The sequence below is a fragment of the Erythrolamprus reginae genome, chromosome 1 (assembly GCF_031021105.1).
Source record: "Erythrolamprus reginae isolate rEryReg1 chromosome 1, rEryReg1.hap1, whole genome shotgun sequence".
Classification (NCBI taxonomy): Eukaryota; Metazoa; Chordata; class Lepidosauria; order Squamata; family Dipsadidae; genus Erythrolamprus; species Erythrolamprus reginae.
Genome location: NC_091950.1, coordinates 169,935,395 through 169,962,739, shown reverse-complemented (window position 1 = coordinate 169,962,739; position 27,345 = coordinate 169,935,395). Strand labels below are relative to the sequence as shown.

Here is a 27,345-nt window from a genome sequence, read left to right as displayed (position 1 = left end):
GAATGACAGGAAAGAGAGAGAAAGAGAGAGAAGTGACTCTTGATTGAAAGCATACAGTATGGTAAAAGTACTTAAATACACGTAATGACAGAATAAAAAAACCCAGCCCTCGCCTGTGTTTGGAAATGGTTCAAGAGTTCACACACAAACACACACACACACAGGCGGGGGGGGGAGATTTACATACAGGTACAATATTCATTCATTCATTCATTCTTCTGTCACTCAGTCCCAACACTTTTAACCCATAAATTACCATTTCCCATCCCCTTAATTACCAATTTTCCTTCCCATTACTGTACTGTACTGTACCTCTACCTGTACCTGTACTCACCATTGAATAAGACACTTAGTCAATCTGATAGTTATAAATTATAATTATTTATTAACAATTTTTTTTTGGTTTTTTATTTGCAAAAAATATTAGCATAACTAGGGATCTTCTTCTATCACCATTTCATCGGGCACTTCTACAATGGACGCTGAAGGTGATGGTGTGACAAACCTCTTGGTTTTCATGACGAACATAGTTATGGGTAGTTGTTGGCACAGTTTCTTTTTCTGGGCTAACATGGCTCTGTATGGTGCAATGATGTTGTCAAGGGAGGCCTTAAAGTGTATAGAGCGAGTCATGTTGGGATCCCAAAGTTCCACAATCTGTTGGAGATGTGCAGCAGTTCTGTGCACTTCTGCAAGCCGCTCAAGCGTTAGGCCAACCACTTCTTCTTCCTCAGCTTGTTCAGCTTCCTCTTCTTCACTCGCTGACCTGGTCAGCTCCTCCAGATCTTTGTCTGTCAGTGGTAGGCCATGCTCATCAAGCAACCCAAGGACTTCATCTGATGTCATGTCACTGAAGCCTTCTCCACCCAGTGCCTGTGCCAGTTTCACAGATTTCTGGACTGCAGCATGTTGAATTTCTTCGTGAGCAAATCCCTTGTAATCATGCACCACTTCTGGCCACAATTTCTTCCAGCAGGCATTCATTGTCTGTGACTTCATATACATTAAGGCATTCTGAATGTTCTTCAGACACGATGCGATCGTGTACTGACGCCAGTAGCCCTTCAATGTGAAGTTTTCATCAGCGTCCATTGCTTCCATGAGGCTTCCAAGAGAATTGCGCGTGTACAGTGCCTTAAATGCGCGGATAACACCTTGATCCAACGGCTGGATAAGCAATGTGGTGTTTGGTGGCAAGAATTTGACTTGTACCCCATCATGTTCATGTGCCAGGTCATCATGGCATCCAGCATTGTCCATTAGGAGAAGCACCTGAAATTGAGTCCTTTGCCAGCCAAATAATCCTTCACCTGTGGGATGAAGCACTGATGAAACCAGTCCCGCATGAGGGCTTTTGTTATCCATGCTTTAGGATTATGCATCCAGTACACTGGCAATGCATTCTTATTTCTGTTCTTTAGGGCTCTTGGATTTCGGGACTTATAAATTAGCCCTGGCTTCATCATGAAGCCTGCTGCATTTCCACACATGATCAAAGTTACCCGATCTTTCTGGGCCTTAAAACCAGGGGCTTTGGCTTCATCTTGCATTAAGAAAGTCCGTGATGGCATCCTCTTCCAGAACAGGCCTGTTTTGTCCATGTTGAACACCTGTTCTGGAAGGTAGGCCCCTTCTTCAATTATGTCTTTAAACGTGCCATGGACGTACTGCTCGGCTGCACCTGTATCTGCTGAGGCAGCTTCTCCGTGCAATGACATACTCCTCAGGCCATAGCACCATTGAAATTTATCAAACCATCCTTTACTTGCTGTGAATGTGGATGGGGCCGGAGAAGCAGTGGATGTTGATGGCTGGGGGTCTTCTGAGTCATCAGCACCTTCATCAACATCTTCTTTTCCCTCATCTGCATCGCCTCCTTCTTTGTTTGCCAGACGGGTGTAGAGTTGCTGTGCCTTCGTCCGTATGGTATTGGTATCCAGTGCAATGCTCTTTTTACGGCAGTCTTGTACCCACACGGACAAAGCAGTTTCCATTTTCATAAGCCATTTGTTTCTAGCTGTCACCATCCTTTTTGCTGCCTTGTTGAATGTTATCATAGATGTTTGCCTTATCTTCTTTTCATCTTTCCAAATGTATCGCACACTCGATTCGTTGATCCCATAATGCCGACCAAGATCTGCATAAGAGCGTCCCTCTTTTAGCTTATCCAAAAGTTCAATTTTCTCCTTAATTGTCAGCATCTTCCTGCTCTTTTTAGTGTCGCCGCCTCCGCTCCGCATGCAACGATTAGGAGTCATCTTCCAATAAGTTTTAATAAGTTGTAAAAGTACTGTACCAATGCACGCTGGGATAACACCACTGATTGGCCGAGATTTCTGTCCATCAGCATTGTCGGAGAAAATTTTTGCGATGACAACGCTGATTGGCTGAGATTTCGGTGCATCAGCAATGACGGGCGAAATTTTTGCGATGACAACGCTGATTGGCCGAGATTTCGGCCCATCAGCGTTGTCGGGCAAACTTTTTGCGATGACAAAGCTGATTGGCCAAGATTTCGGCCAATCAGCAATGGCAGACAAAAGTTTGGTGATGACGTATGACGTCATCGGGTAGGAAAAACCGTGGTATAGAAAAAAACCCGCGGAGTATTTTTTAATTAATATTTTTTGAAAAACCGTGGTACAGCCGTTTCGCAAAGTTTGAACCCGCGAAAATCGAGGGATCACTGTAATGCTTTTATTTGATTTATTTCCAAATATTTAGCAGGGAACTTCTAATTAGGTGTCAACTGAAGAATTTTGTGTTTTGTTTCAATGTCCCATAGATAGGCATGCCATCCTTTCTCTAGGTCATGTCTTTTAATTGCAATATGTTTGTTATTCAAATTTATCCATTCTTTTATCCAAGATAAAGAGGCAGCCTTGTAGTATGTCTTCCAATCAGGTAGTCCAAAGCCACCTCTGCTCTAATCATCCTGTAAATCTGATAATTTAATCCTTGGCTTTTTCCCTCGCCATATAAATTTTGAAGTTATTTTGTTCAAATTTGTAAATTTAAGGTCTAATTTGATAGGAATAGTTTGGACGAGAAATAAAAAATTTGGAAGTATGTTCATCTTGATTACTGATATTCTTCCTATTAATGATAACTATAATTTTGTCCATTTTTCTAATTCAGATTTTGTTTGGTTCACCAATTTTGTATAATTATCCTCTTTAATCAATGAACATCTATTGGTTAAATTTGTTTCCAAATATTTAATTTTCTTTGTACTTTGTAGACCTAAAGTTGTTTCCAATGTTACCTTTTGTTTTATTGTCATATTTTTAGTCAGAAATTTAGTTTGTTGTCTATTAATTTTTAAACTTGCGGACTTTCCATATTCTTCTATTTTTACTATCAAAGCTTGTCCTGATTGGACTGGGTCTTCTAGAAAGAACACCAAATTGTCCACAAAGGCCTGTACTTTGTATTTTTTACTTTTTACCTTAGTTCCTCTAATACTTCTATCATTCCAAATTTTATTTAATAATAAGATTTCCAATGTTAAGATGAAGAGCAGAGGTGACAGTGGACATCCCTGCCTGACATCTTTATTTGAAATGGTTTGGTCATTTTCTATTTACAATTACCCTGACGTTCTGGGAGGTATATAGTGATTTTACTAGTTGTTCAAATTTGTCACCAAATTTCATTTTTTAAATTAATTTTATCATGTAGTGCTAAATAAGATAATTTTATATGTGTGCATTGATTTATTAAGTAGACTAAGGAAAAACCATACCAAGATAATAAATCTTTGTAAAAATAATTTTAAAAATAAGTTAAATAAATAAATAAATATTATTTAGACTTATTTGATAAATTCAATCAGTGAAAAACATTAATTTTATATCTATATGCCTATATCTATAGGTGTCTATGAACAAAATGATACTTGTGGGTTATTAATCTTGCTGGAGGAAGAGAGACTGTTTTCATATTCCTCTTTCTGTAAAACCTATGAAATGTTGTAGATGGTTGGAGATAGTCAGAATCATACCAATTTTGACATAAAGGATGAGAAGTAAGAAGCAGTTGCATTCATCTTGCCTTAATCCTTTTTTGGGGGGATTCCAGTTTTTTTTCTGAAAATAGAGAGTTCTTAAATTCGCAGAACAAATATTTTAAATTCAACTCACTGTGTCATAATAACAACACAAGCCAACAAGCATCTCCCATGGTTTTATAGAAAGGTTATTGTTAGAACTAAATATGTCTCAAAATTGATTTCTAAAATGTGGGTATAAAATATACTGTATTTTTCAGAATATAAGACACACACACACACAAACACACCAAGTGGGTGGAACTATTGGTGCATCTTATACACCAAATACAGACATTTCTGGCCTCCCAAAACTCTGTTCCACACAAAAATGGGTGAGCTGGCGGAGGGCAAAAGCACCCCAATATTTTTAAAAATATATACCGATTTTCACAGAACAGGATGTGCAGAAGGTTTGGAAAGTCTGCAGAGTGCTCATGGGACCTGGAGTAGGGCAAAAATGGTCCCATTTTTGCAAACAATGGGCAAAAAAGGGAGCTGGGAGAAGGCAAAAACTTTTTTTTCTTGCCTGTTCAAAATCTAGGTACATCTTATACACTGGTGCATCTTATAGTCCGAAAAAGAACTTTGGTCTTTTCTCAGTTGGTTGCAAAATAGTCCAGGAATGGGTCTAGATTTTCTGGCGACTCTTCCATGGCTCTCTGCACATGTTCCAGTTTTCAAGGGAGGCTTGCACACAATGTTAGCGAGAAGATGGCTCCAGTTCCCAAAACTGTATTGTAGGGCGTACCTGGACTATTCTGCAACCAACTGAGAAAAGGCATTCAGGTAAGACCAACACCTCTTCTCCAGCATGGTTGTGAAATAATCCAGGAATGGGACATACTAAAGCCTGGTATTTCTAAGGGTAAATATTGTGCCATGAGGCATTTGGATCAAGTTCCTCTCTTACAGTTGTGATGAGCCTTTACTGTGACATTGTCTGCACAAGAATGTGACATCCATGCAATTGTTTCTGGAAGTGCAAGATGGCCAGGTGGATTACCTGCAGTTCCAGCCAATGTTAGTTAAGCCCTGTACTGCCCAACGTCCTTGGGCTACCTGACTATCCAGATGAGGCCCCATGCCTAAGAGGTTTGCATTGGACATGAGGAGCACCTACTCTGGTTCCAAGAATAACCTCCCCTTGGTGTTGGCTGGGGAGATCCACCAGTGGAGCAACCTCCTGATTTCCAGAGGGACACTGACCTGAGAGTGAGAATGGGCTGCCTTTGCCTGCTGGGACAGCAGCAGAAACCACTGGAGGCTTCTCATTTATCCCAACACACTATTTGTGTGCAAGACATCATTTTTCCAATTAGATGGAAAGGGTGGCCAATGGGATCCTGGGGGCGGGGGGTGGAGGTGCTGCAGAATATGACCCACTATGTCTCTGGTACTGTCTTGTCTGTCCTGAGATAGGAATACATGACCCAAGGTACTGTCTATGATGGCCCCTAGATGAGTCAGTCTGGTGTATGGGAACAGATGGCTCTTCTGGAAATTTACAAGGAACCCGTGATCCTGCAAGGTTCAGATAGTCAGTTCAAGATCCCCTTGTGCCCTGATAAGGGAGGGCGCCTGGGCTAAAATGTCATCCAGGTAGCATTTCTGTCTCTCTGGAAACTTGTCAGGTGAGCTGCAATGGTGACTAGGACCTTGGTGAAACATCTTGGTGCTGAGGTGAGTCCGAAGGGAAGACCTCGATACTGCAGATGCCTGCCTGCATAGCTGAGCCTCAGAAATTTGTGATGTTCCAGCAGGATTGGGAAGTGGAGTCATGCTTCCAAGAGGTCTATGGATGCCAGGAACTCACTAGGCTGAATTCCCTGGAGGATGTGTGTTGAGGATCTTTAAATGTAGGATCACCCTCCAACACTCTGAGGAGTTTGGTACAATGAGCGGGATGGAATAAATTCCCTGCCACCACTGGTCCCCTGGTACAACCTCTCAATCTATAGATGTCCAAAAGGTGTTTTATGGCTTGTTCCATGAGACTTTGTTTGGTAATTTTGCTGGAGACAGTTCTTTTAAAGTGTTTTTGCTAGAACAAATATACCACATGTAGTTTAGAACAGTGAAGTCAATCATGTAGTCCTTGTTTTTTATTATTATTAATTTTTGAAGAAAACTGTGCTGAGACATAGTATTCAAGAAATGGGGCAAATTTAAAGATCTGTCCCTTTTTCCGCATTTTAAACCAGTCATAACATTTCATGTGCAAACCTTGTTTTCTTCTTTTTGTTGTTGAATGAACAATTTCGAAAGTTTTCTTTCAGGGCTGCTATTTTTTATTACAGGATATCATGTTGAAAATAAAACAAATCTAAAAACTGGGGTAGTCTTTTAAAAAATAATTTAGAATCCATAAATCCCTTTTGCTATTGCATAAGCAAATATGAAAATATAAAAAATAGAGTTCTCACATTGACATTTCTGCAAATATGATTCCTGTGTCTGAAAATGTGTTTCAGGTCTGTGCATAGATTATTCAGAGAATAAACTTTATTGGATCAGTTCAGGCAATGGAACTATAAACCGATGCAACTTGGATGGTGACAATTTTGAAGTAATAGATTCAATGAAAGAAGAGCTAACCAAAGCTACAGCATTAACTATAATGGGTAAGTGAACGTATAAGTTAACATGGTTCACATCCAATAATTAACCCTCCTGGTGCATATTAATTATCAAAAACTTATCAGACTTTTCCATTGAAGTGTGTTGTACCATATTTTCTTAATATGAATTTTAAAGCCAACATTTCTACTCAGTCAGATAGAACAAGCATGTTTGAAGATTGTATGATTTGAGGATTGTGTAATTCAGTAAGGGATGTTCTTTTTTTTACTGTACAGTGGAATTATGTGTATGAATACATATGCATGTATACAAGATTTCTATAGTATATATTGCTGTCTTTATTGCTATATAGCTTTTAAAAATCTTTATGCAAATAAGAGAGCTGATATTCATTTTTAGATAATTAACAGATCTAGAGTTATGGCTCATAGTTAAATATTAATAATATATTCACGTTATTTTATGTAAAATCAATATGAAAAAAAAGGAACAGGTTAAAAAAGCATAATTAAAAAAGAAGAATATAATAGCATAGCATAATTTTTTTAAATGATTTCAAAATAGTATCTCTAGTAATTATGGTTGATGGATGGTACTGGAAGGATAGAAGATATTCTTGCTGAAGATGGGAAAATATTACCGTGTTTCCCCGATAGTAAGGCAGTGTCTTACTATCTTTTTACCCCCAAAAGCCCCACTGTGTCTTACTTTGGGGGTATGTCTTACATTGTCCCGGGCACCGGGGCCGGCTCGTCTTCGGGCGCGGGGAGCTGCCGGAAAGGAGGCGGGCGCCGACCTCGACGTTCAGCGGGTTGCGGGGAGCATCCCTTCGCCGCTCCCTCGGCAGGGGAGGCCAACTCCGCGGCGACACGGACGCTCGGCTGGCTGGCTAAAGGCAGGTCAAGGGGTGGATGGGCAGTCAAAAAGGGTGAGCGGCCGCCGCTGTGCCCTCCTTCGCCCGCCTCCTTTCCGGCAGTTCCCTGCGCGCCCCTCGCCTTCGCTCGCCGCGGCGCCACCGCCTCTTCCCCTGCCGAGGCTCAGCTGCAAGCGGCTCCGAGGCGAGCGGAAAGGAGGCGGGCGAAGGAGGGCGCAGCTCCGGCCGCTCGCCTCGGAGCCGAGCGGCCTCGCTGGCCGCTTGCAGCTGAGCCTCGGCAGGGGAAGAGGCGGTGGCGCCGCGGCGAGCGAAGGCGAGGGGCGCGCAGGGAGCTGCCGGAAAGGAGGCTGGTGAAGGAGGGCGCAGCTCCCTGCGCGCCCCTCGCCTTCGCTCGCCACGGCGCCACCGCCTCTTCCCCTGCCGAGGCTCAGCTGCAAGCGGCCAGCGAGGCCGCTCGGCTCCGAGGCGAGCGGCCGGAGCTGCGCCCTCCTTCGCCCGCCTCCTTTCCGCTCGCCTCGGAGCCGCTTGCAGCTGAGCTTCGGCAGGGGAAGAGGCGGTGGCGAGCGAAGGCGAGCGAAGGCGCGCGGGGAGCTTGGAAGCAATGCGCGCGGGGAGCTTGGAAGGCGAAGGCGCGCGGGGAGAATGCGAAGGCGCGCGGGGAGCTTGGAAGGCGAGCGAAGCTGCAAGCGGCCTCGCTGGCCGCTTGCAGCTGAGCTTCGGCAGGGGAAGAGGCGGTGGAAGAGGCCGCGGCGAGCGAAGGCGAGGGGCGCGCGGGGAGCTTGGAAGCAATGTCATCGCCCCCCCCCGCAATACCGTTTATACCGTGTTTCCCCGAAAGTAAGACATATGTCTTACTTTCGGGGTATGGCTTATATAAGCCGACCCCCCTGAAACCCCCCATATGTCTTACAATCGGGGGGGTCTTACTATCGGGGAAACACGGTAGGAAATCCTTTAACAATGATTAAATAGTAGGTTAGCGTATATCTAACTATATGCATTTACTTTTTGCATTAGATATAATTTAAAAAGAATATCTTAAATGGATACCTTTAATGCAGGTAGTCCTTGACTTATGACCAAAATTGGGACCATAATTTCTGTTATTAAGCAAGGCAATTAAATGAGTCCTATCCTTTTTTTTTTACATTTTTGCCACAGCTGTTAAGTGCATCACTGCAATTGTTAAGTGAATAATTAATAATAATCATTCATTGATTCAGCTTGCCCCATTGAATTTGCTTCTCAGAAGCTGGCTGGGAAAATAGGTTCTTCACAAATGATAATCCTATGACCCTGGGTTGCTGCAACCATCCTAAAACATGATGGCTATCAAGTGTTCAAATTTTGATCCACATGACCATTGTGATGGTGTGATACTATAGTCATGGACACAAGGAATAGTTTTAGGTCAGCTTTTTTCAGTTACATTGTAACTTTAAACAGTTGCTAAATGAATTATTGTAAATCAAGGGCTACCTCAACCAATTTTTCTCGTATTTATACTCTTATTTCATATTTATTGGATTAATGTAAAATAAAATCCACTTTTATGGTCAAAAAGTAACTGGCTAAAAGTAGAAAGCAGAGAACATGGTTACTTAAATACAGGAGTGGGCTACTGCCTGGACGGGGGGGGGGGGGGGCATAGTGGGGTAGTGAAAATGGAGCTCCACCCCAGAACACCCAATTTGCACTGAAAGATGTTGAAAGAAAATTCAGGGCGTCCTGCATAAGCCATGCCCACAGTGTGGTAGTAAACATTTTGGTAGCCCTTCACTGCTTAAAATAGTTCTAATCCTTAGGAAACCAAAATTAGTTGCTCTTATTTAGTTAATCTAATACATTTATAAGAGATCTTGATAAGGATAATCAATGAATTGGCCAGTAGATTGCCAGCATTCTTTTTAGTCAAACATATTAACTACATACTCACCTATAAACAAACCAATTCCATGAACTGGAATTGACTCCAGCTAAACAGGAAATATACTGAACTCCTAGTGAATAGCTCATTGAAAACTGACCAATATATACAGTAGTATTAAGAAAAGCAGATTCAGAGATAAAGACTGTTAGGAAGTGGATCAAAAGAATTATAGTATAATAATATATTTTTAAAAATCTTAAAATTGATATTTCAGAGCATGGAACAATACATAACATCTTGCCCAAATTCATTATGACATTGAAATGATTTTCTTGTGAGGAAAGGTACAACATATAAGACTTTCTGATTTACAAGTAAAAGATGCAATAAATATCATTATATTTAATATGGAAAAATAGATTTGGGATTAGTTAAGAAAGCTGATTTATTGGAATTTCAAAACATTATTTCTTAAGGGTTATGTGAATTTTTTTGGGGGGGACTTTAAATCTAAAACTGTAACTTAGATTTTTAAATATTAGATTTGTTACTATGTATTGTTCTTCACCATTGTTGTGAGCCACCCCGAGTCTGCGGAGAGGGGCGGCATATAAATCCAATAAATCTAATCTAATCTAAGTGAGGTTTACAGAGATGTTGATTAGGTTTGCTGATAACACTGAATTATTTGGCGGTGGGTGGGGGCTGGTAAATGAAAGTGAAGTATATTCACAGCCTTAAGTTATTTATAAAAATAACAAAGGCAGGATAAAAAATAACAAACAAACAAATAAATAAATAAAATTAAAAACAATTTATCTGAAGAAAAGAAATATATATTAACGTTATAGTTTCTATGTTTCTATAGTTCAGTGTAAGTGTAGTTGACGCAGATTGCAGGAAAAATTCTAACTATATGTTTGCTGAATTGACTTGGTAATGATGTCATGAAAGTATCTGGTGGTCATAATGGATACCTTGAATTAAAGTGTTAGATATTGTGAAGTTATTTTAGGTGCTGGTGATCTTTAGGATAAGTTTAAACAAACAAAGCTGTCAATATCCTGATATATTTATAACAAATATTTGATATAAGCATTCTGGAATACAATCATTGCTTACCAAAAATAATATTGAAGAACTGTGAAATATATAGAAAAAAGCCTCATGATAGACAATTCCTTTATGAGTAAAAATATGTGATTAAAAAAAATTCTAAGAAAAAGATGTTTAAATGTGCTGTACGTAATACACAACAAATAGGTTTCATTTTTATACAAATATAATGGATTTAGAAGCTCTTTATATACAATTTTTAGGTTCAGAGGCTCCATAATGCTAAAAAACAACTAACAGGGAGCAACAGCGAGACTGTCTTTGGTGTCCTGGCTGTCAGGGTTCCAAGTGATGCCTTAATTAAATCACAAACCTCGAGCCAAGCTTCAAAAGAAATACAGTTATTTATTAGGAGCTTCGTGTTGGCATGTTCCAAGTGAAACCAACTCTGACCTCACGTAATTTACTGCTCAGGCTTGACCCAGTTTTCCTCCTCCCCCCAAGGTGTGTCATCAGTCACATTTACCAACAAAGAAATTTCACGGTTATAGAGATCAGTCTCCTCTGACTACTGTGGGTAACTCTATCAAACAGCCTTGATAGAGATATGTCTGAAATGTACTGTTGGTTTTGGCTGCCGTGCTGCTTCTCCATACTGCAAGTTCATTTTCCTATCCCCCTTGCCTTGAGAGCAGGCCAGGGATGCTTTGCGAGTTGACATTCAGCTCCCCTCAGTTCCTGAAGGTGACATGTGCAAAACAAAAACAATTTGAGTATAGGTAAAGATTTTAGGGTTGTGTTGCCCCCCGCCCCCAGGTTTTTTTGGTTGTCTAAGTGGAATTTTGCTACAAGGCAGTCAGCCTGGATGTTCCTACTCTTTTCCCAAGACACATCTGATAAGGAGTAGCCTTTCCACTTGATTGGGTATTGGAGTTGTGTCCTGTGCCACTTCAAGTCAAGGATTCACTGAATCCAATAATGGGTTTGGCCCCCTATAACCACAGGGTATGAGGGATCACAGAGTAGTGGCCTCATGGTCGATCCAACCACAGGTTTTAAGAGGCTGCTATATAATACCAGGTGTATCTTCCCTAGCAGTTGGAAAAAATTAATTGCACCGTGACTGGATTGACCTTTACTATAGAGAATGGTCCCATAAATTTTGGGCCCAGTTTCTTGCTGAGGAGTTTTAATTTCAAGTATTTTGTAGAGAGGTAGACCTTCTCCCCCAACTGGAATGGCCATTGCAGGGCTTGGTGTTCGTTTGCCTGTTTCTTATAGTTTTTCGCCCAGGTTGCTTTCAATATTGACAGCCAGTCTGTCAAGCTGACTGAGAAGGGGAGATCCCTTGGATATTCTGGCATTGGGATGAAGCCCATGCTGCTCATTACTTTGACCAGAGTTAGTCCCATGCTACAAAAGCATTGTATGTGACTTCAGTGAAAAGCAGGCGGTCTGCCCAGCTGGACTGTTGATAGCTCACGTAACACCTTAGGTACTGTTCTACCAGGACATTCAATTTCTCTCCCTCCCACATTGGTGCTTGGATGAAAGGCCAAGCTAAGAAAGACCCTGGGACAACGCAATGGACTGCAGCAACTCCCTCCAGAACTTAGCAGTGAACTGGACCTGTCTGAGATAATTCTTCGTGGCACTCTATATAGGTAGTAGATGTGCTATAGGAACAGTTTGTCCATCTGATGGGATGAGGATAGTCCGCTGCAGGGTATGAAGTGTGCCTGCTTGGAGAATAAGTATATTACAGTCCAGATCACTGTGTTCTCCCCACTTTTGGACAACACCACTATAAAGTCCATTGTGATTTCCCCCCATGTCCTCATTGGCTCTGCTACCAATTGCAGTAGTCCAGAGGATTTTCTTGGTCATTTTCAATGTGGTGCAGGTGGAGCAACTTTTCACATAACTGTCCACAGCTTTCTTTATGCCCGCCAACAAGAATTGTCTCTGTGCTAAGTGTAAAGTCTTTAGGAACCTGAAGTGATCTGCTGGTTTGATATCATGGCTCCTCTAGAGGATTAGGATGCGTAGGGGTTCTGGAACATAGTTTCATCTCCTTCCATGCTAGGTCATTTCATTACCATGAAACCAAGGGTCTGCTAACAGTTCAGTTTTGAGTTTCAAAATTGCTTGCAGGTCGATCTTGCCGATCACAGCATTGCTGTCTAGTGGTCACATTGCTGTCTAGTGGTCACTGCTGTTTGGGCAGGGAGGATGCTGGCATCTACTACCTCTTTCCATTCACTTTTATATTGGACCATATGGGAGAGGGCATCAGCTAGAAAGTTCCTTACACCTGGGATGTGCTTTAGCATGAAGTTAAACCGGTTGAAATATTGAGCCAGTGGACTTGTTTGGGCAATAGTTTTCATGGAGTCGTAAGGGTCTCCAGATTTTTGTGATCAGTTCAGACCCACTTCCAGCAGATGGTGCCAGGTTAGCAGTATCCATCTCACCACAAAAGCCTCTTTTTCCCATGAGGCTCATCACCTCTCTGTGTCCGTGAGTTTGTGAGAGGTGTAGGTGCAGGGCTGTAGGTTTCCTTGGCTATTTCTTTAGAGCAGCATTGCTCCCACTGCCACAATGCTGGCATCTGCTTAGAGAACAAAGGGTTATTCAGGGTCAGAATGTTTGAGCATTGGTTCCTTTGCAAACAGTTCTTTTGATATTTTGAATGCCTTTTGGCAGGTTAGGGGTTGTCCTGGGTGGAGTTGTCCTGGGTGGGGTTTCATCCTTGGGCCTCCTATTTTTAGGAGTTTTTTGTGAAGGAGGGAATTAATTGCCTATAGAAATTTGTGAACCCTAGAAGGTTCTGTAGCTATCTGTGGGTGTGAGGTGGGGTGTCAGCCTAGGATGCCTTCTACTTTGGTTCGGTCCATCTCTATTCCCTCATTTGACACTCGTCAGTCCAGGTAGCCCAGCGATGAAATTCACATTTTGATAGCTTGACATACAGGTTACCCGCCAAAAGTTTTTCCAGTACCTGGAGGATTAGGGGTTCATGGTCTCAGTGTAGATGAGGATGTTGCTCAGGTAGACAGAGACCCCCTTATGGATAATCTTGTTTATTAATTACATGAACACTGCAGGGGGGGGGGGTGTCCTGCAGGCCGAAATGCATCACTTTGAATTGGAAGTTCCTTAGGTGGCAGTTTTAATTCTGTTTTCCATTCATATCCCTCCCTCATGCAGACTTGATAGTATGCTTCTGTGAGGTCTAATTTGATAAAGACTTTTCCTTTGGCTAGGTGAGATAACATGTCCTTCATGAAAAGGAGGGGGTATAAGTTGTGTACCTATACAGTTTATATCTCTAAAGTCAATACATAATCTCATAGTTCCATCTTATTTTTCTTTGAACAGGAATGGGGCTGTGATCCATGGCTTGGCTGGCTCAACAACTGCCTTGCTATGTTTTTGTCTATATATTTATGCACTTCTTGCATTTCCCGGGACATCATGGTGTACAGTTTGGGTTTGGGTAGTTTGCCCTGGGGATGACTTCAGTAGTTCAGTCTGTTTCATGGTGGGGAGGTACATGGTGGGAATACTTCTGTGAGGGCCTGATTTGCCCTCAGGATCTGTTCAGCCTTTTCTGTTTTGTCGAAGTGGCTTCCAGTTGTTCTGGTGGGCCCTTTCGGAGGGTTCCCTGTGTGTGTGGTGCTTTTACTTGTTGGCGGGGAGGAGGTTGGGATCCCCTTACTATCCTAGGTTTTCAGCTGCCCTTGCCACCAGATGGTCAGGTCCTACTTGTCTAGCCATGAGAATCTCAGTATGATTATGTCTGTCATTTTGGGCATTATTACAAATCAAATTTCTCCCCCCAAATAGGCTCCCCCCAATAGTGACCCATTGACCTGTTTGAACTTGATCAGGTGGGCCAGTCTTTTCTCTCTAACCCCCAGTTTCAGGACCATGGTTAGGTTGATCAAACATCAAGTGCAGCCTGAGTATGATAGAGCTTGAAAAGTCCCCCAGGTTCCTGTTTTGGGGGCTGCAATACATATTGGGAAGATGGAAGGGTGGACCAGTTCAGGCACCATTGGGTCATTTTCACCCTCATCCTCATTGTCATAGGAATCTGGTGACTGGTCATCATTGGCTGGAATCTACCTCACCCCCTCTTTGGCTGGGTGAGAAGGGATCTCTGTAGCCGGGAGGGCTTTTCAGGATGTGTTGGTGGTACGCTTGGGGCCACGTCCTGGATGGTGGCTTTTGCTTTGGTTTTGGGATTAGGATCACACATGCTGATGCCATGTTACCTATCCCTCTGCATCTGTAGCATTTTAGCTGGCTTTGTGCGAGAGTTGGCTTTGGGGCCTGCTATGGTGCTGTGACTTCTTATTGGCCAGGTGGTCTCTGGACTGGTTGTCCTCTCTCCTTGGTGTCCAGTTGCTTTCTCATGTCATTGGCATGTAATCGGCCATTGACTTTTATGGCTACTCAGAACCACTCAAAGAGTTGGTTCGGAATGTCATGATAGGCTATTATTTAATGGGTTGCCCTGTCTGCTTTAGGTTTTTGAGCTCATCTTCCATATACAGATCATCCTGTGCCTCCTGAAATTTGGCTTTCTGCTGTCATAGGAAGTCATGTATGTCTTGCAGTTGGGGGACTCTCCTTTTGTGGAGGGCTGCTAGCCATTCCCTTACTTCTCCCTCTAGTCCCCTCACCAATGGTATTCACCATGGTTCTATGGGATGCCAGGGTGGCACAGCAGGTAGAGTGCTGTACTGCAGGCCACTGGAGCTGACTGTAGATCTGTAGGTCAGTGGTTCAAATCTCATCACCGGCTCAAGGTTGACTCAGCCTTTCATCCTTCCGAGGTGGGTAAAATGAGGACCTGGATTGTGGGGGCAATATGCTGGCTCTGTTAAAAAGTGCTATTGCTAATATGTTGTAAGCCGCCCTGAGTCTAAGGCGAAGGGCGGCATAAAAATCAATCAAACAAACAAACAAATAAATGTGAAGAGGTGTTCTTAGTGCTCTAGGTGGATCTCAGATGAGTGAAGGAATAGAGCCAACTGATCTGAGTCCCCATTGAATTTCTCCCTGAACTGAAGCAGCTCACTCAGTATTCCTTCTCTCTCCTCATGTTGGCCACTGTAAGCCTGCACTTGATGTGGCTGGTCATCTTCCTTGGCTCTAGTTCATACAGAGCATAGGGGCTGTCTGCCCTGGGTGACTTGCTGGTTGCATGGAGGAGGCACTAGCTTCGGCCTCAGGCTCCTCCTCCTTCTGATGGGTGGAGAAGAGGAGCTGCATTCCCATCTGCGTTTCTTTACTTCAAAGGGCTTGACTGCAACTTCCCTCTCTTTGGGATGGCATGACAGCTCCTCATCACGAAGGGTGACCTGGTCAAATTGCTTACTCAGCAACCCTGCGAATCTTCCCAAAGGTTCCATCAGGGGCTTTGGGAGCCTGGCCTGTGCCCAGTCCCACATCCATTCCACTCATCCTAGTTCACCTTCGTCCCTTCTGTGCACTAGGGTGTGGGAACTCAACCGCAGCTACTTTAGAGATTCTTTTCACCAATACTCATTCCTTTTTGCTTTGGTTGCTGGGGCAGGGGTCTCGGCTTTGATGGTCAGGGAGGGTTGTACTCTGGTTGTGATTGGGCTGATGGGTCCTGGAAGTCCCTGGTTGGAGGCAAATTCTGCCTCTTTCTGGGTCGCCTGGAGCAGGCTCTCTTTAGATAGTCCGCCCTCTGCTGTGTAATCTGAGTTTCTCTCCATGCATCCCAGGGATTGGGGAGTGACTGGAGAGTCCAGGACTTGAGAGTCCTTTTTATTTTGATTAGTTTTGAGGAGTTGCCTTGCTGTTAGGGTTCCGACCAATGCCCTAATTAAATCACAAGCCTCAACCCAAGCTTCAAAAGAAATTCAGTTATTTATTAGGAGCTTCATGTCAGCATGTTCCAAGTGAAGCCAGCTCTGACCCAACATAATTTACAGCCCAGGCTTGACCCTGTTCCCCCTTTCCCCCAGGGTGTGTCATCATTCACATTTTCCAACAAAGCAATTTTACAGGTTGTAGAGATCAGTCCCCTCCGGCCACTGTGGGTAACCCTGGGAGACATCCTTGGTCTGGAATGTGCTTTTGTTTTTAGCTTCTGTGCTGCTTTGCCATAGCTGCAAGTTTGTTTTCCCATCCCCCTTGCCTATGGTAACGTGAACGCAGGCCAGGGATTCTTTGCAAATTGACAATGACATCTGATTAGCTGGGTGTGAGAATAAAATGACTTTTGGTCTCATACAGTATTAATCTAATAGTATATAGTATGCTTATGTCAGTATAAGCCATAGTTCATTTAAGTACAGTATCATATTAATTTTCATTGTATATAATCACATACTTATGCATGGTGTTTATTGTTAACATAAATTCAAACAATATATAGTATATCATTTTATATCTTACTTTATGTCATACCAACTTGATCAGTGATTAAGGATTGTAATTAAATATGCTTACAAACCTGGGAATAATTGTATACATTATAATTCTCAAATCTTCCAAGAATTGTGCTAGAATGGAAACAGGATTCCTGCATATAGCATTGGCATACCATTGCATATCATGGGGGTTTATGCTACTGGTGATTCAGATTGCCATTTTTTTATCCTGATATTTATGCATAGTAAGGTATTAGGAGCAGTGTAGCCTGCCCTCTAATGCTCCTGTAAATTTTCTATTATTCCCTTCAAAATGTTGGACCAAGATAAGCTGTAAAAGACAATAAATCTAATACATTTACATTTAAAAATGTCACTGGAACAATACTAGGATTCCTAGCTGAAAATCTATCTGCTACTGCCTTGCTTTTTATGATTTCAGAGTTGCTACTGAAATAATGATATGTGATACACATGGATTGCTATTCTGTCTTGCAATTTTTTTAAACTGGCATTGTTATCTGTTACTCCTCTGGACAACAACAATTAATTTTTGAAATATTATTGTAATACACCGTGTTACTATACATTTGCAAAGTAATATGATATGCTATAAGTGGACTATTCTTATAGACAGCTAAGAAATTTTAATAACAAAGCAAAATTCTTACTAAAGCATTAACTGCCACTTGGTGTTAAGGTCTTATTCCACCAGCTTTAGGATGTATTTGCTAATTGTCAGTTTCCAGACGTTCTGGTAATACTTTATAAATGAGCTAGTTTGAAATAGAATTTAAGGGGAGCAGGCTAAGAACTGGGAGAATGTGAGTTCTACTCCTACTTTTGGCATGAAACTGTCTGGGTGTCTTTGGGCCAATCTATCTGTTTCAGCCATAGGAAGAAGGAAATGGCAAAGCACTTCTGAAAAACTTACCAAGAAAACTGTAGGGTCACTTCAACCATTACTTCAACACTAAAATGAATGAAAAAACAAATCAAAATAAAACAAAAAACAAAATTCCCCCCTTGGGTCACTTCTTTCAGAATATATGACTCTGTGCCTTCTATTTTGGACATGCCTTGTTCCACACATGGGACTCAATGACTCAGCTGTTAAAGACATTTAGCTTATCAGTGGAAAAGCTGACAGTCCAAGTTTGAGACCTAAGCACTGTGTGAGCTCCCATTACTTTTCCCATCTGTCTACCTAGAAGTTCAAAAGCATGCAAATGCAGATAGATAAATAGGTACCACTTCAGAAGGAAGGTAACAACATTCTATGCACCTTGGCATATAGTCATAGTGGCCACATGATCATGGAAAATTTCTTCAGACATGCTAGCTCCCTCAGCTAAGAAACAGAGATGAACACTACACTCTAGAGTCAGACTCAACTGGGCACCTTTGCCATTATCTTTTGCTCCATATGCCTTCCCATTCAGTCTTAGAATAAACCGCTATCAGAGAGTAGTCCCTTACTTCCAGCCATAACATGACATACCTACCATAGGTTTCACTGTTTTAAAGCAAAATGCTTTATGTTCTCTTTAATCAATGTGTATGCATTTATTTATGGTCAAGCCATATAAACATTATAGGTAATTAAAAGGATAATTAGCAGCAAGTCACAGGAAAATATATTTCACAAGCTAAGCTAAAAAAATCTTAAAATTACCCCCCCCAAAAAAGTTAATGTGATAATTATTTTTTACTTTTTATTTTTATTGTTTATCTTAGTAACATATATTTTAATCACTGTCTTTTATTGTACAGTTTACTTATTAGAATTTTAGTGGATGATTTTAATTGCTTGTTTTCTTGTAAACCTGGTTCTCCTAAGCATTTAAACATTGGAATAAATAAATGAAGGAATAGAATTTCACATAGGATCTACTAACTTAGGGATGTCAAACTCACATCATCAATGACATATTGGGACTATTTCCCCCTTTACTAAACCGGACATAGGTGTGGCCAACACATGACACATCCGGCATTTGACAGCCCTCTACTAGCTTAAATTAACAAAACAGAATATTCTTTTAACACTAGAGTAACCATAACCTTTTAAACCATAAAATGAAATTGAGAATTTAACTTTATTAGCAGTTTCTGCATAGAATTGTATAATAGTATACATTTTTTAATCTGCTACTCAGAATATTACTGTATTTCTTTAATAAGTGTAAATACCATATCTCAATATTGTTCACCAAATTTTTACAGAATCGTAGGATTTATATAGTCTAAAATTTGAATAATATTGGTATAGTTGTCAATAAAACCACCATCTAACTTGTACTTAAAACAAATTTTATTCAGTAAATTTGAAAATTGTACACATTATTGACATATTCTGTTTTACTATTAACTCTGCAAGTACCGTCTGTATTCAGTAGAAATTTGAGGGTTATAAAAGCAGAAATGTGTGTGTGAGAGAGACTTAACAACAGTACTATATCCTAATTTATATGTTCATATTATGAATGTATGAACAATCAGATATACTATTTTGAATGGATGTGTCATAATAGAAAATCACAGGGATTGGCTTTTTCTTCTAAATAGAACCAGGGACTTGAATAAGGAATTATTTAGAGAGAGCAGAATGATTATGAAAACCAGAGTCTAAAACTTGTATTTAAGATACCGTTTGACCCAATAGTTAACATTCTAGATTAGGAGTTGGTTAATCTGAGCACTAGCTATGCCAGATGGATGATTTTAAGCCAATTGTGCTTTCTCAATCCCAGAAAGGTAATAAAAAATGACTTCTAAAAGTGTTGCCTAGAAATTTGCATGGACGTATTCATTCCAGGAATCCAAGCTGACATAAAACTTCCCCCTCCTCCCTCCCAAAAAGAGAACAGAAAAGTAATCCTCAATTAGCAGCCAGCTAAATTAGCACAATAAACTCACAGCATCATGTTACATGTGATGGCCCTACATTAGAAAGAGAAATTGTTTATATGGGTCACTAATATAGTTACAGGTAGTTCTCAGCTTACAACCATATTTGGGATCAGAATTTATGCTGATAACTGAGGCATTTATTAAGTAAGTCATGTCCAATTTTAGGACTTTTCTTGATGCAGTTGTTAAGCAAATCTAAAGTTGGACTAGATGACCTTCAACTCTGTTTTTCTGTTATATTCTTCTGTTAAATTATTACAGTTATTAACTGAATCACATTGTTAAATGAATCTGGCATTACCCATTGATTTTGTTTGTCAGAAGCCAGCTGGAAGATGGCAAATGGTGATCACATAACCCCAGGACCATGCAATCAAATGTTGATCATATGACCATAGAAATGCTATAATGGTTAGAAGTGCAAGGGTGGATCATAAGTAACTTTTTAAAGTGCCTTTGTAATTTTAAGCATTCACTAAACAAATGAGTGTAAGTTGAAGACTACCTAAATATTTTTACTCATATAACCTTTAGAGAATAATTTTTAGCAAGGGACAATATAAAAATCCTTTCAGTATATATATAGTAGAGTCTCAATTATCCATCCTTCGGTCATCTGACATTCCAGAATATCAGACATTGGCTGCTTGGGGCATGGCTGTAGGCATTTCCTTGCCCCCAGACACGCCACCAAACATGGCAGCCACGACAGGGAAAGCGTCCATCCAGCCAAGCCATACAGTGCCATGCATGCGGTGTCACTCTTTCCTATAACTTGGGCGCATATGCATTTGTTTGTTTGTTTGTTTGTTTGTTTGTTTGTTTGTTTGTTTGTTCGTTCGTTCATTCATTCATTCATTCATTCATTTATTTATTTATTTATTTATTAGATTTGTATGCCGCCCCTCTCTGTAGACTCAGGGCAAGAAGAGCTGCCTGAGAGAAGAAAGATGGCAGCAGGTTCTGGCTGGTCTTCCTGAATTATTCATGGGAGGGGGGGAGCATATTAGGTTCACTTGCACAAATTGCATCACTAATGTAATGCTTTCCCCAAGCTGCAAACCGGCAGCAACTTCCTTTTGCTCCTTGCTCTCTAACCACCGTGATCACATTTCCTTTGTCATTTCAATTTTTCGCGTGGTCTTCTAGAAATAATTTAAAACAAAATCTTTATTTTACCCTCTGAAGATGAAAAAATCCCTGACGTGGTTATCAAGAAAATCTATGGGGGAAGGGGATTGGAACGCCTGCCAGCTACCTGCTTTAAATTAACAACAGTAATGGCAAGAGTGCGGAGATCCCATTTGATTCTGTTGTAGACATCATGCTGGTGAATGGGTGGTTTCACTCCCCCTACATTGCTTCAGATTTTGCACTAGGGCTTTATTCCTGCCTGGTTGTTTTGTTTTAGTCAGAAATCCAATTTAAACCACCTCTCTCTTTCTCCTCTTGCGGTAAGGATTTTTCCTTCTTTTGTTTCCTGCGCTTGGCGTAAGATAGAAAGTTAGGGGAAGGCAGGTGGCCTCCTTGAAGCCAAAGCTTTACAAGGTCTCAAAGGTGGGGCGGCAAAACAGGATTTTCGGTCAACGCATTCGGTCCGCGGGCAAACACACCACAGGCTTGTTGTTTGCAAAAAATGATAAAAAGCAGGATATACTTAAGTTTGCTTTTTTAACAGCAAGAAAAAAATGAGGGGGGAAAAGGATCTCGGATATAACGTAATAATAATAATTATTATTGTTATTGTTATTATTTATTAGATTTGTATGCCGCCCCTCTCCGAAGACTCAGGGTGGCACACAACATAGCAATAGTACAATACATTACCAATCTAATATTAAAATTTAAAAAGTCAATTAAAAACATTAATATAACATAATTAATATCATAAAATCACAACTACACACTCAACCCAATTAATCATACTAAAAACCCGGTCGTCTTCGATTTCTCCAAAGTAAAACTTGTATTTATTAATCACAGAAAGCTGTCTTAAGTGTAATCACACTAATTCCTCCCAATTATTTAAATAGATCTACTCCAAGTGAGGGTTTAACTCAGCTACCTTATCTAAATACTAAAACAGGACACTGTTACATTTCAGATTATACTTTTACAGATCTTTAAAATTGATGTGGCTTTCTAGAAGTATACATTATTCTCTATTATTTAAAAGAAGATACAATAGCACTGGGCCTCTTCAAATGAAACATTTATTTTAAAAACCTTCTTCATTTTGTTAAGTTGTAGAACAATAATAAACCAGTCTTTAAGAAATGTCTAATTTGAACATTCCGTAGACATTTATAGTTATTGACGCCTCCTTGCATCCAGATTCAGCAACTGATTAGCACAAGAAAATAAAATTCTGCCTCTTCCTCTCCTTCCCAACTTGCCTCCTTGCAGCTAAAGCTGCACTTTAACTTCGCTTCCATTTTAGCACATGGCTTGCCTGCATGCTGAGGGTTGGGAAGCTGCTAATCAGTTACTTGTCTTAACAGGCTCTACAAGGAGATAAATTGCTGGGAGGCAGAGGCCAAAGGTTGGAGATGTGTGGTGGGTGGGGCTACATTAGATGTGTATAAGACACACCCAAATTTTGGGGAATAAAAATTTGCATCTTATATTCCGAAAAATATGGTATGCAGAGATGAGGGATATGTGGAGGGTGTATACAGCATGCTGCCTATCTTAAATGGGCCCCTCATGCCTACATGACTAAGATGATCTAAGACAGCATCCTTGGCTGGTACATGATCTCATCTTGGTTGTAACAACAGAATGTTCTTAAGGATTGGTGAGCGGGAATTCAACAATAAAAATGCTATTGCGTTTTTCTACCTTTAGCTGCTTGAAAAACTGTATGAAAAGCAATAAACACTGTAAAGGCAGCCAGACATCTTCGCATCCTGCCATGATTTGTCTCTAATTCCATCAAACCTAGATTCTGGAAGCAGACAGAAGCCATAAATAGGAGAACCTTTGCACAGCTTCACTTGATACACTGAATGCAGCTGTTTCTACATCAGCTCTCAATTCCCTGCCTGACAAATAAGTAAAACTAGGAAGGACAGGAGCGCATCTTGCATAGGGAAAATCACTGATTACAAAAAATTATATTTTCTTGTCTGATATTCAGAAGAATATACAGTACCCCAGATAATTTGACAAGACATCTCCCCAGTCACTGCTTTGGGCTCCACCAACATGCATCAGGGTCTGGGGAAATATTTTCTCTTCAAATTGCTTCCCAGAAAATGTGATAACAACCTGCAGAGAAGTTTTACTTCCTCCTAGCCCTTACATTTATCACTTAGAAAATCTTAATTTAAAAAAAAAACGTACATTAGTGTTGCGGTTTGTGTAATGATTAAAGTCTGTTAGGACCTTAACCCCGCGGAGATCGATAGATAAAAGCCTTTAGTCATTTGTTCAAACAAGATATATTTATTTTAAAAACAAAAATAAACAAATAAAAGATTGTCTCGAGGGACAACATAAAATATATGTCTTATATGATGGAGGATTAGAAGAGAAGAAGAATGAGGAGTGAAGAAGAAGGAAGTGAGTTGGCAGGATATTACATCATAAGAGGAGGATCTAATAAGGCACACATAGTTAACTCTTTCATTACTAAATGTCTCTGAGGGGCTGTCAATATACAGCGTGACAATTAGGATATTTGATGTTTGGCATGTGGAAGGTAAAAGAAGCAAAGAACCTTATTTTGAAATGAATCTTCTAGTCTACTTCAGTAATATATATGATGTCAGGCCAAAGCCATTTTACTTGGGGTCTTTGGCCTGTCACAATTTATGTTATTTTAAAATTTAGAATAGAGCATTTGCTACTTAGGCCTCTGTTGCTCAGTTGCATACAGCAACTTCATTCTAAATACTTTGGATCAACATGAATGTGATTGATAGGTAGCTGATTGCGATTTTAAAATAGAAATAGGTCATTGGTAAATAATTGCACTTTCAGAGGTAATGAAATACAATACTGACATTAGCTAGATCTTTTTAATGTATTTGTAGTAATGAAACATTCTAATATTCACTGGTGACAAATAAGCACTTGACAACATAGACAATATAATCCTGTTCAAAATAATTGAACACCATGGCTAATTTGGTGGAGATTTAAGCCAATGTTGTTTGATACCAGCTTCTCTGATAGGATAACTTCCTTCCCAATTTTTTCAGCTTGATTGTTATGTAGCTCAAGATATTTTGGTTTCAAATAAAAATGAACAATTTTTGACTCATATAGCCCAAAAAAATGTGTTTAATAAAATGTTCATAAGGAGATTTATGGTTTTATAAACAGTATTTCTGAGGCTGCGACTACTGAATTAATTTACTGTTAATTATGAACTAAAATATCAAGATATCTAAGTTAAATAAATAATAAATACTTTAAATATCTAAGCATTTATTTTCCTCTTTATATAATGTATGAATGGGGAGAAGAGAAAAATGTTATATTTCAAAGATAAATTATGCAAGTTAAGTATATATAAAATTAATTTTCAGTATAAAATATTAAAAATTGACAAGTCTTAACTCATTTATGAATACATTAAAAGTAAACATTTACTTAAATATTTATTAAATATATCTATTAAAGATTTTCTATCACAGATTTTCTATTTGACATATTATTTTAAATATATTTATTATAATATTTATACATTTAATCACATTCATTCAATTCTAAGTTTAAGATATATTTTCATATGTGAATTATCAATAATGAAAAAATAATGGGTAATTAAAAATTGTATTCAGATCCATCTCTATTTAACAATATGTTTCTGTAAAAAGCATTCATATATTTGATTACTTACTAAAGTTACATGTAGTAATTATAAAATTTTATCACAGCACAATGATTAGCTATTTTAAAAATCTGAATACTACTTAAATACTAAAATAATGTTAGGTATTTTGATACTAGAGGAAGCTATTTTTATTCCTTTTATTCTATGGCTTTTTAGCAATGAAGTTTAATATTTTGTAGCTAATAATCTGTTTAGATTTAAATCCAGTACAATAAAATATTAAAAGTACTAAAACATAGTACTAATGTTAGAAGAGTTGACTTGGTGGTTAAACCATGTTCTGTTCATGCTGTTCTTGACCTTAAGGCTACATGAAGCTGATAATAAAAAGGTCGATTTGAATAACTAGACAATTTCTTTACTTAAATGCAAACATTGACATTTCAGGTTTCCCAGTTTGTTAATTGTAGTGAATTGTTATCTAGCTTTTATTATTTATAAATTTTGTTGCTAAGGCTAGATTAATTTTTAAATTGATTTCATTCATTCATTCATTCATTCATTCATTCATTCATTCATCCACCCACCCACCCACCCACCCATCCATCCATCCATTCATTAATACACCCACGCACCCACCCACCCACCCATCCATCCATCCATCCATCCATCCATCCATCCATCCATCCATCCATCCATCCATCCATTCCTACAAGGAAAATGTCTTTGGGTACAATTCTGCATACAGCTGGATTTTAGTGGATTATAAGAAGTCTAAGCCTGAGAGTTTGGTCATTGTCAATGCAGAACTGAAACAAGATAACAGCATGTGGCTATTTTTGAGAATTCTGTTTTGATTTTTTGAATTTTTTCAATTGTATAGGTGCAGGAGACAGCAAAGAAGGCCAATACTCTAAGGGCTAGTGATGAGATTACCCTGTGCTGAATTGTCTTCTAATTCTAATATCTGTTGTGAAAAATGATTCTGTGATCTGAGAACAAAGATAACAGGATTGTCTGTTTACATGATTGGAATTAGCAGGAGAGGTAGGTGGTCTAGAGACTATTTACTATTTATACAAACAGCAACTATCTTAATTAGTAGTACAGTAGGCAGATTACTCTTACCGTTATATGTTCCATTGGGGTGTGATCAATTGCAGAAGCCATGTTATTCAGATCATATGGAAGTTTTCTTTCCATTTGAAAGTTCATTAGTGTGTCTCTTAGCAGTATTAGGTTAACAGCATTTGGTAATTTCCATTTCCTGATTATATCAGGAACATCATTTTAATACTTCTAGATTGGAAGATTTATTTATTTGAGAAATAAAGAGACAGGGCCATGGGTGATCATTAGTTTCTGGCTCTATATTTTGGCTCTTGCTTTCCTTCAGTTTTCATCCTAACTTTCATTGCTTCCGTTTGCATTTTTGCTAGAAAAATGAATGTATGAATAATATATAGAACAATATCTAACATTCCTCAGATTGACACACAGACAAACCATTTCTGGTTGCATGGATTATCACTCTGTTTTTCAAGTGTTAGGTGATGTCACAAGGTGTGTATATATAAGTTGTGTCTGATTTACAAAATTTATTTATTTATTTATTGCATTTATATGCCGCTCACTCCAAACGGACTCTGAGCGGCTTTAATAGTCATCTTTAATATTTCCAATGTACTCAAAATCAAAACATTAAATTTGTCATAGTTATTTTGAGTTAGTGAACATATTCTGAATTAGTTTTACAAAACAAAAAAAAAATATTATTGTATACCTTTTTGCAAATGTTTTATATCTTTGATTTTCTGAATCAATTTAATATAGCTGATTTGAAAATTTAATTCATAAGTAAGGCATGAAGCCCCTAAAATCCTTATTTACAATTATAGAAACTTTCTGTAAAGATGATTTACTTTCTTCCAAATTGCTATTATTATCTTATTTTATAAATCTGTCGATATAAAACATAGATTATATCTTATCTCTTCAAAAGCATTTCCATATATCTGGAAAAACAATCTTTTCACAGAATCATTGTATTACATGTTACCATTATTAATTTTTGGAATAGAGCTCCCTCATTACTTTTGCACTCAGTGTGTTAATTAAGTTCCCTGTAAAATTTCTTAACATGAGAGAAAATATATTAGTAACAATAATTAGCAATTTTCTCCTCCCAAAACTCAGATTTCACTGATATTATTTAGAAAGTATGCTAAATATTCAGTACTTACATATTTTTATTTTATTTTGAAGGAGTTTTAAAATCATGATTACATTATGAAAATATGGATTTTTCAAGTTTAAAATATGAATAAATATAAGAGTTATTTAAATACAAACATTTGGGAGGGTTACCTTTTTTCAGACTTTTGAAAACACTGCAGCCTTTGAGTTTTTTCCATGGTGTACAATCAGTCTAGGAAGAAATGAATTGAGGCCAACAGGAATTGAGGTGGGTGTGGGTGTGTATGTATGTTAGTGAAATCTTCAATCTTATACAAAAATATTGTGAATTGTTTCGGGTCCAATGTTATCTGTAGAGAAACTTAGGGAGGTTTAAGTTCCTCTATAGATAACAGTAAATTGATGGATGGAAGTTGTCTTTCGCTAGGTTCTGCAGCCAGTTTAAGGGTATAGTGCAACCATTACCTGGCAGTAAATAAATATAATATTTTGCAAGCAGTGTTGTAACCCACATTTTTATCAAGATGCTGAAAGCAATATCACTGTGGAAAAAAGCCCTTTGTTAAATTTGGAGTGATTTTACCTTTGTCTTATTCTGAGAGTTTCAGC

General features: G+C 39.2%; 1 protein-coding gene across 1 annotated transcript in view; it reads left to right on the top strand.

Moving 5' to 3' along the window:
* LRP1B (LDL receptor related protein 1B) overlaps nucleotides 1-27,345 on the top strand; it is a 1,143,506-nt gene that overhangs the window by 887,429 nt on the left and 228,732 nt on the right. Inside the window, exon 32 of the mRNA XM_070731453.1 lies at nucleotides 6,523-6,672. Within this exon, the coding sequence (XP_070587554.1) occupies nucleotides 6,523-6,672 (150 nt within the window). The remainder of the gene's footprint in view (nucleotides 1-6,522; nucleotides 6,673-27,345) is intronic.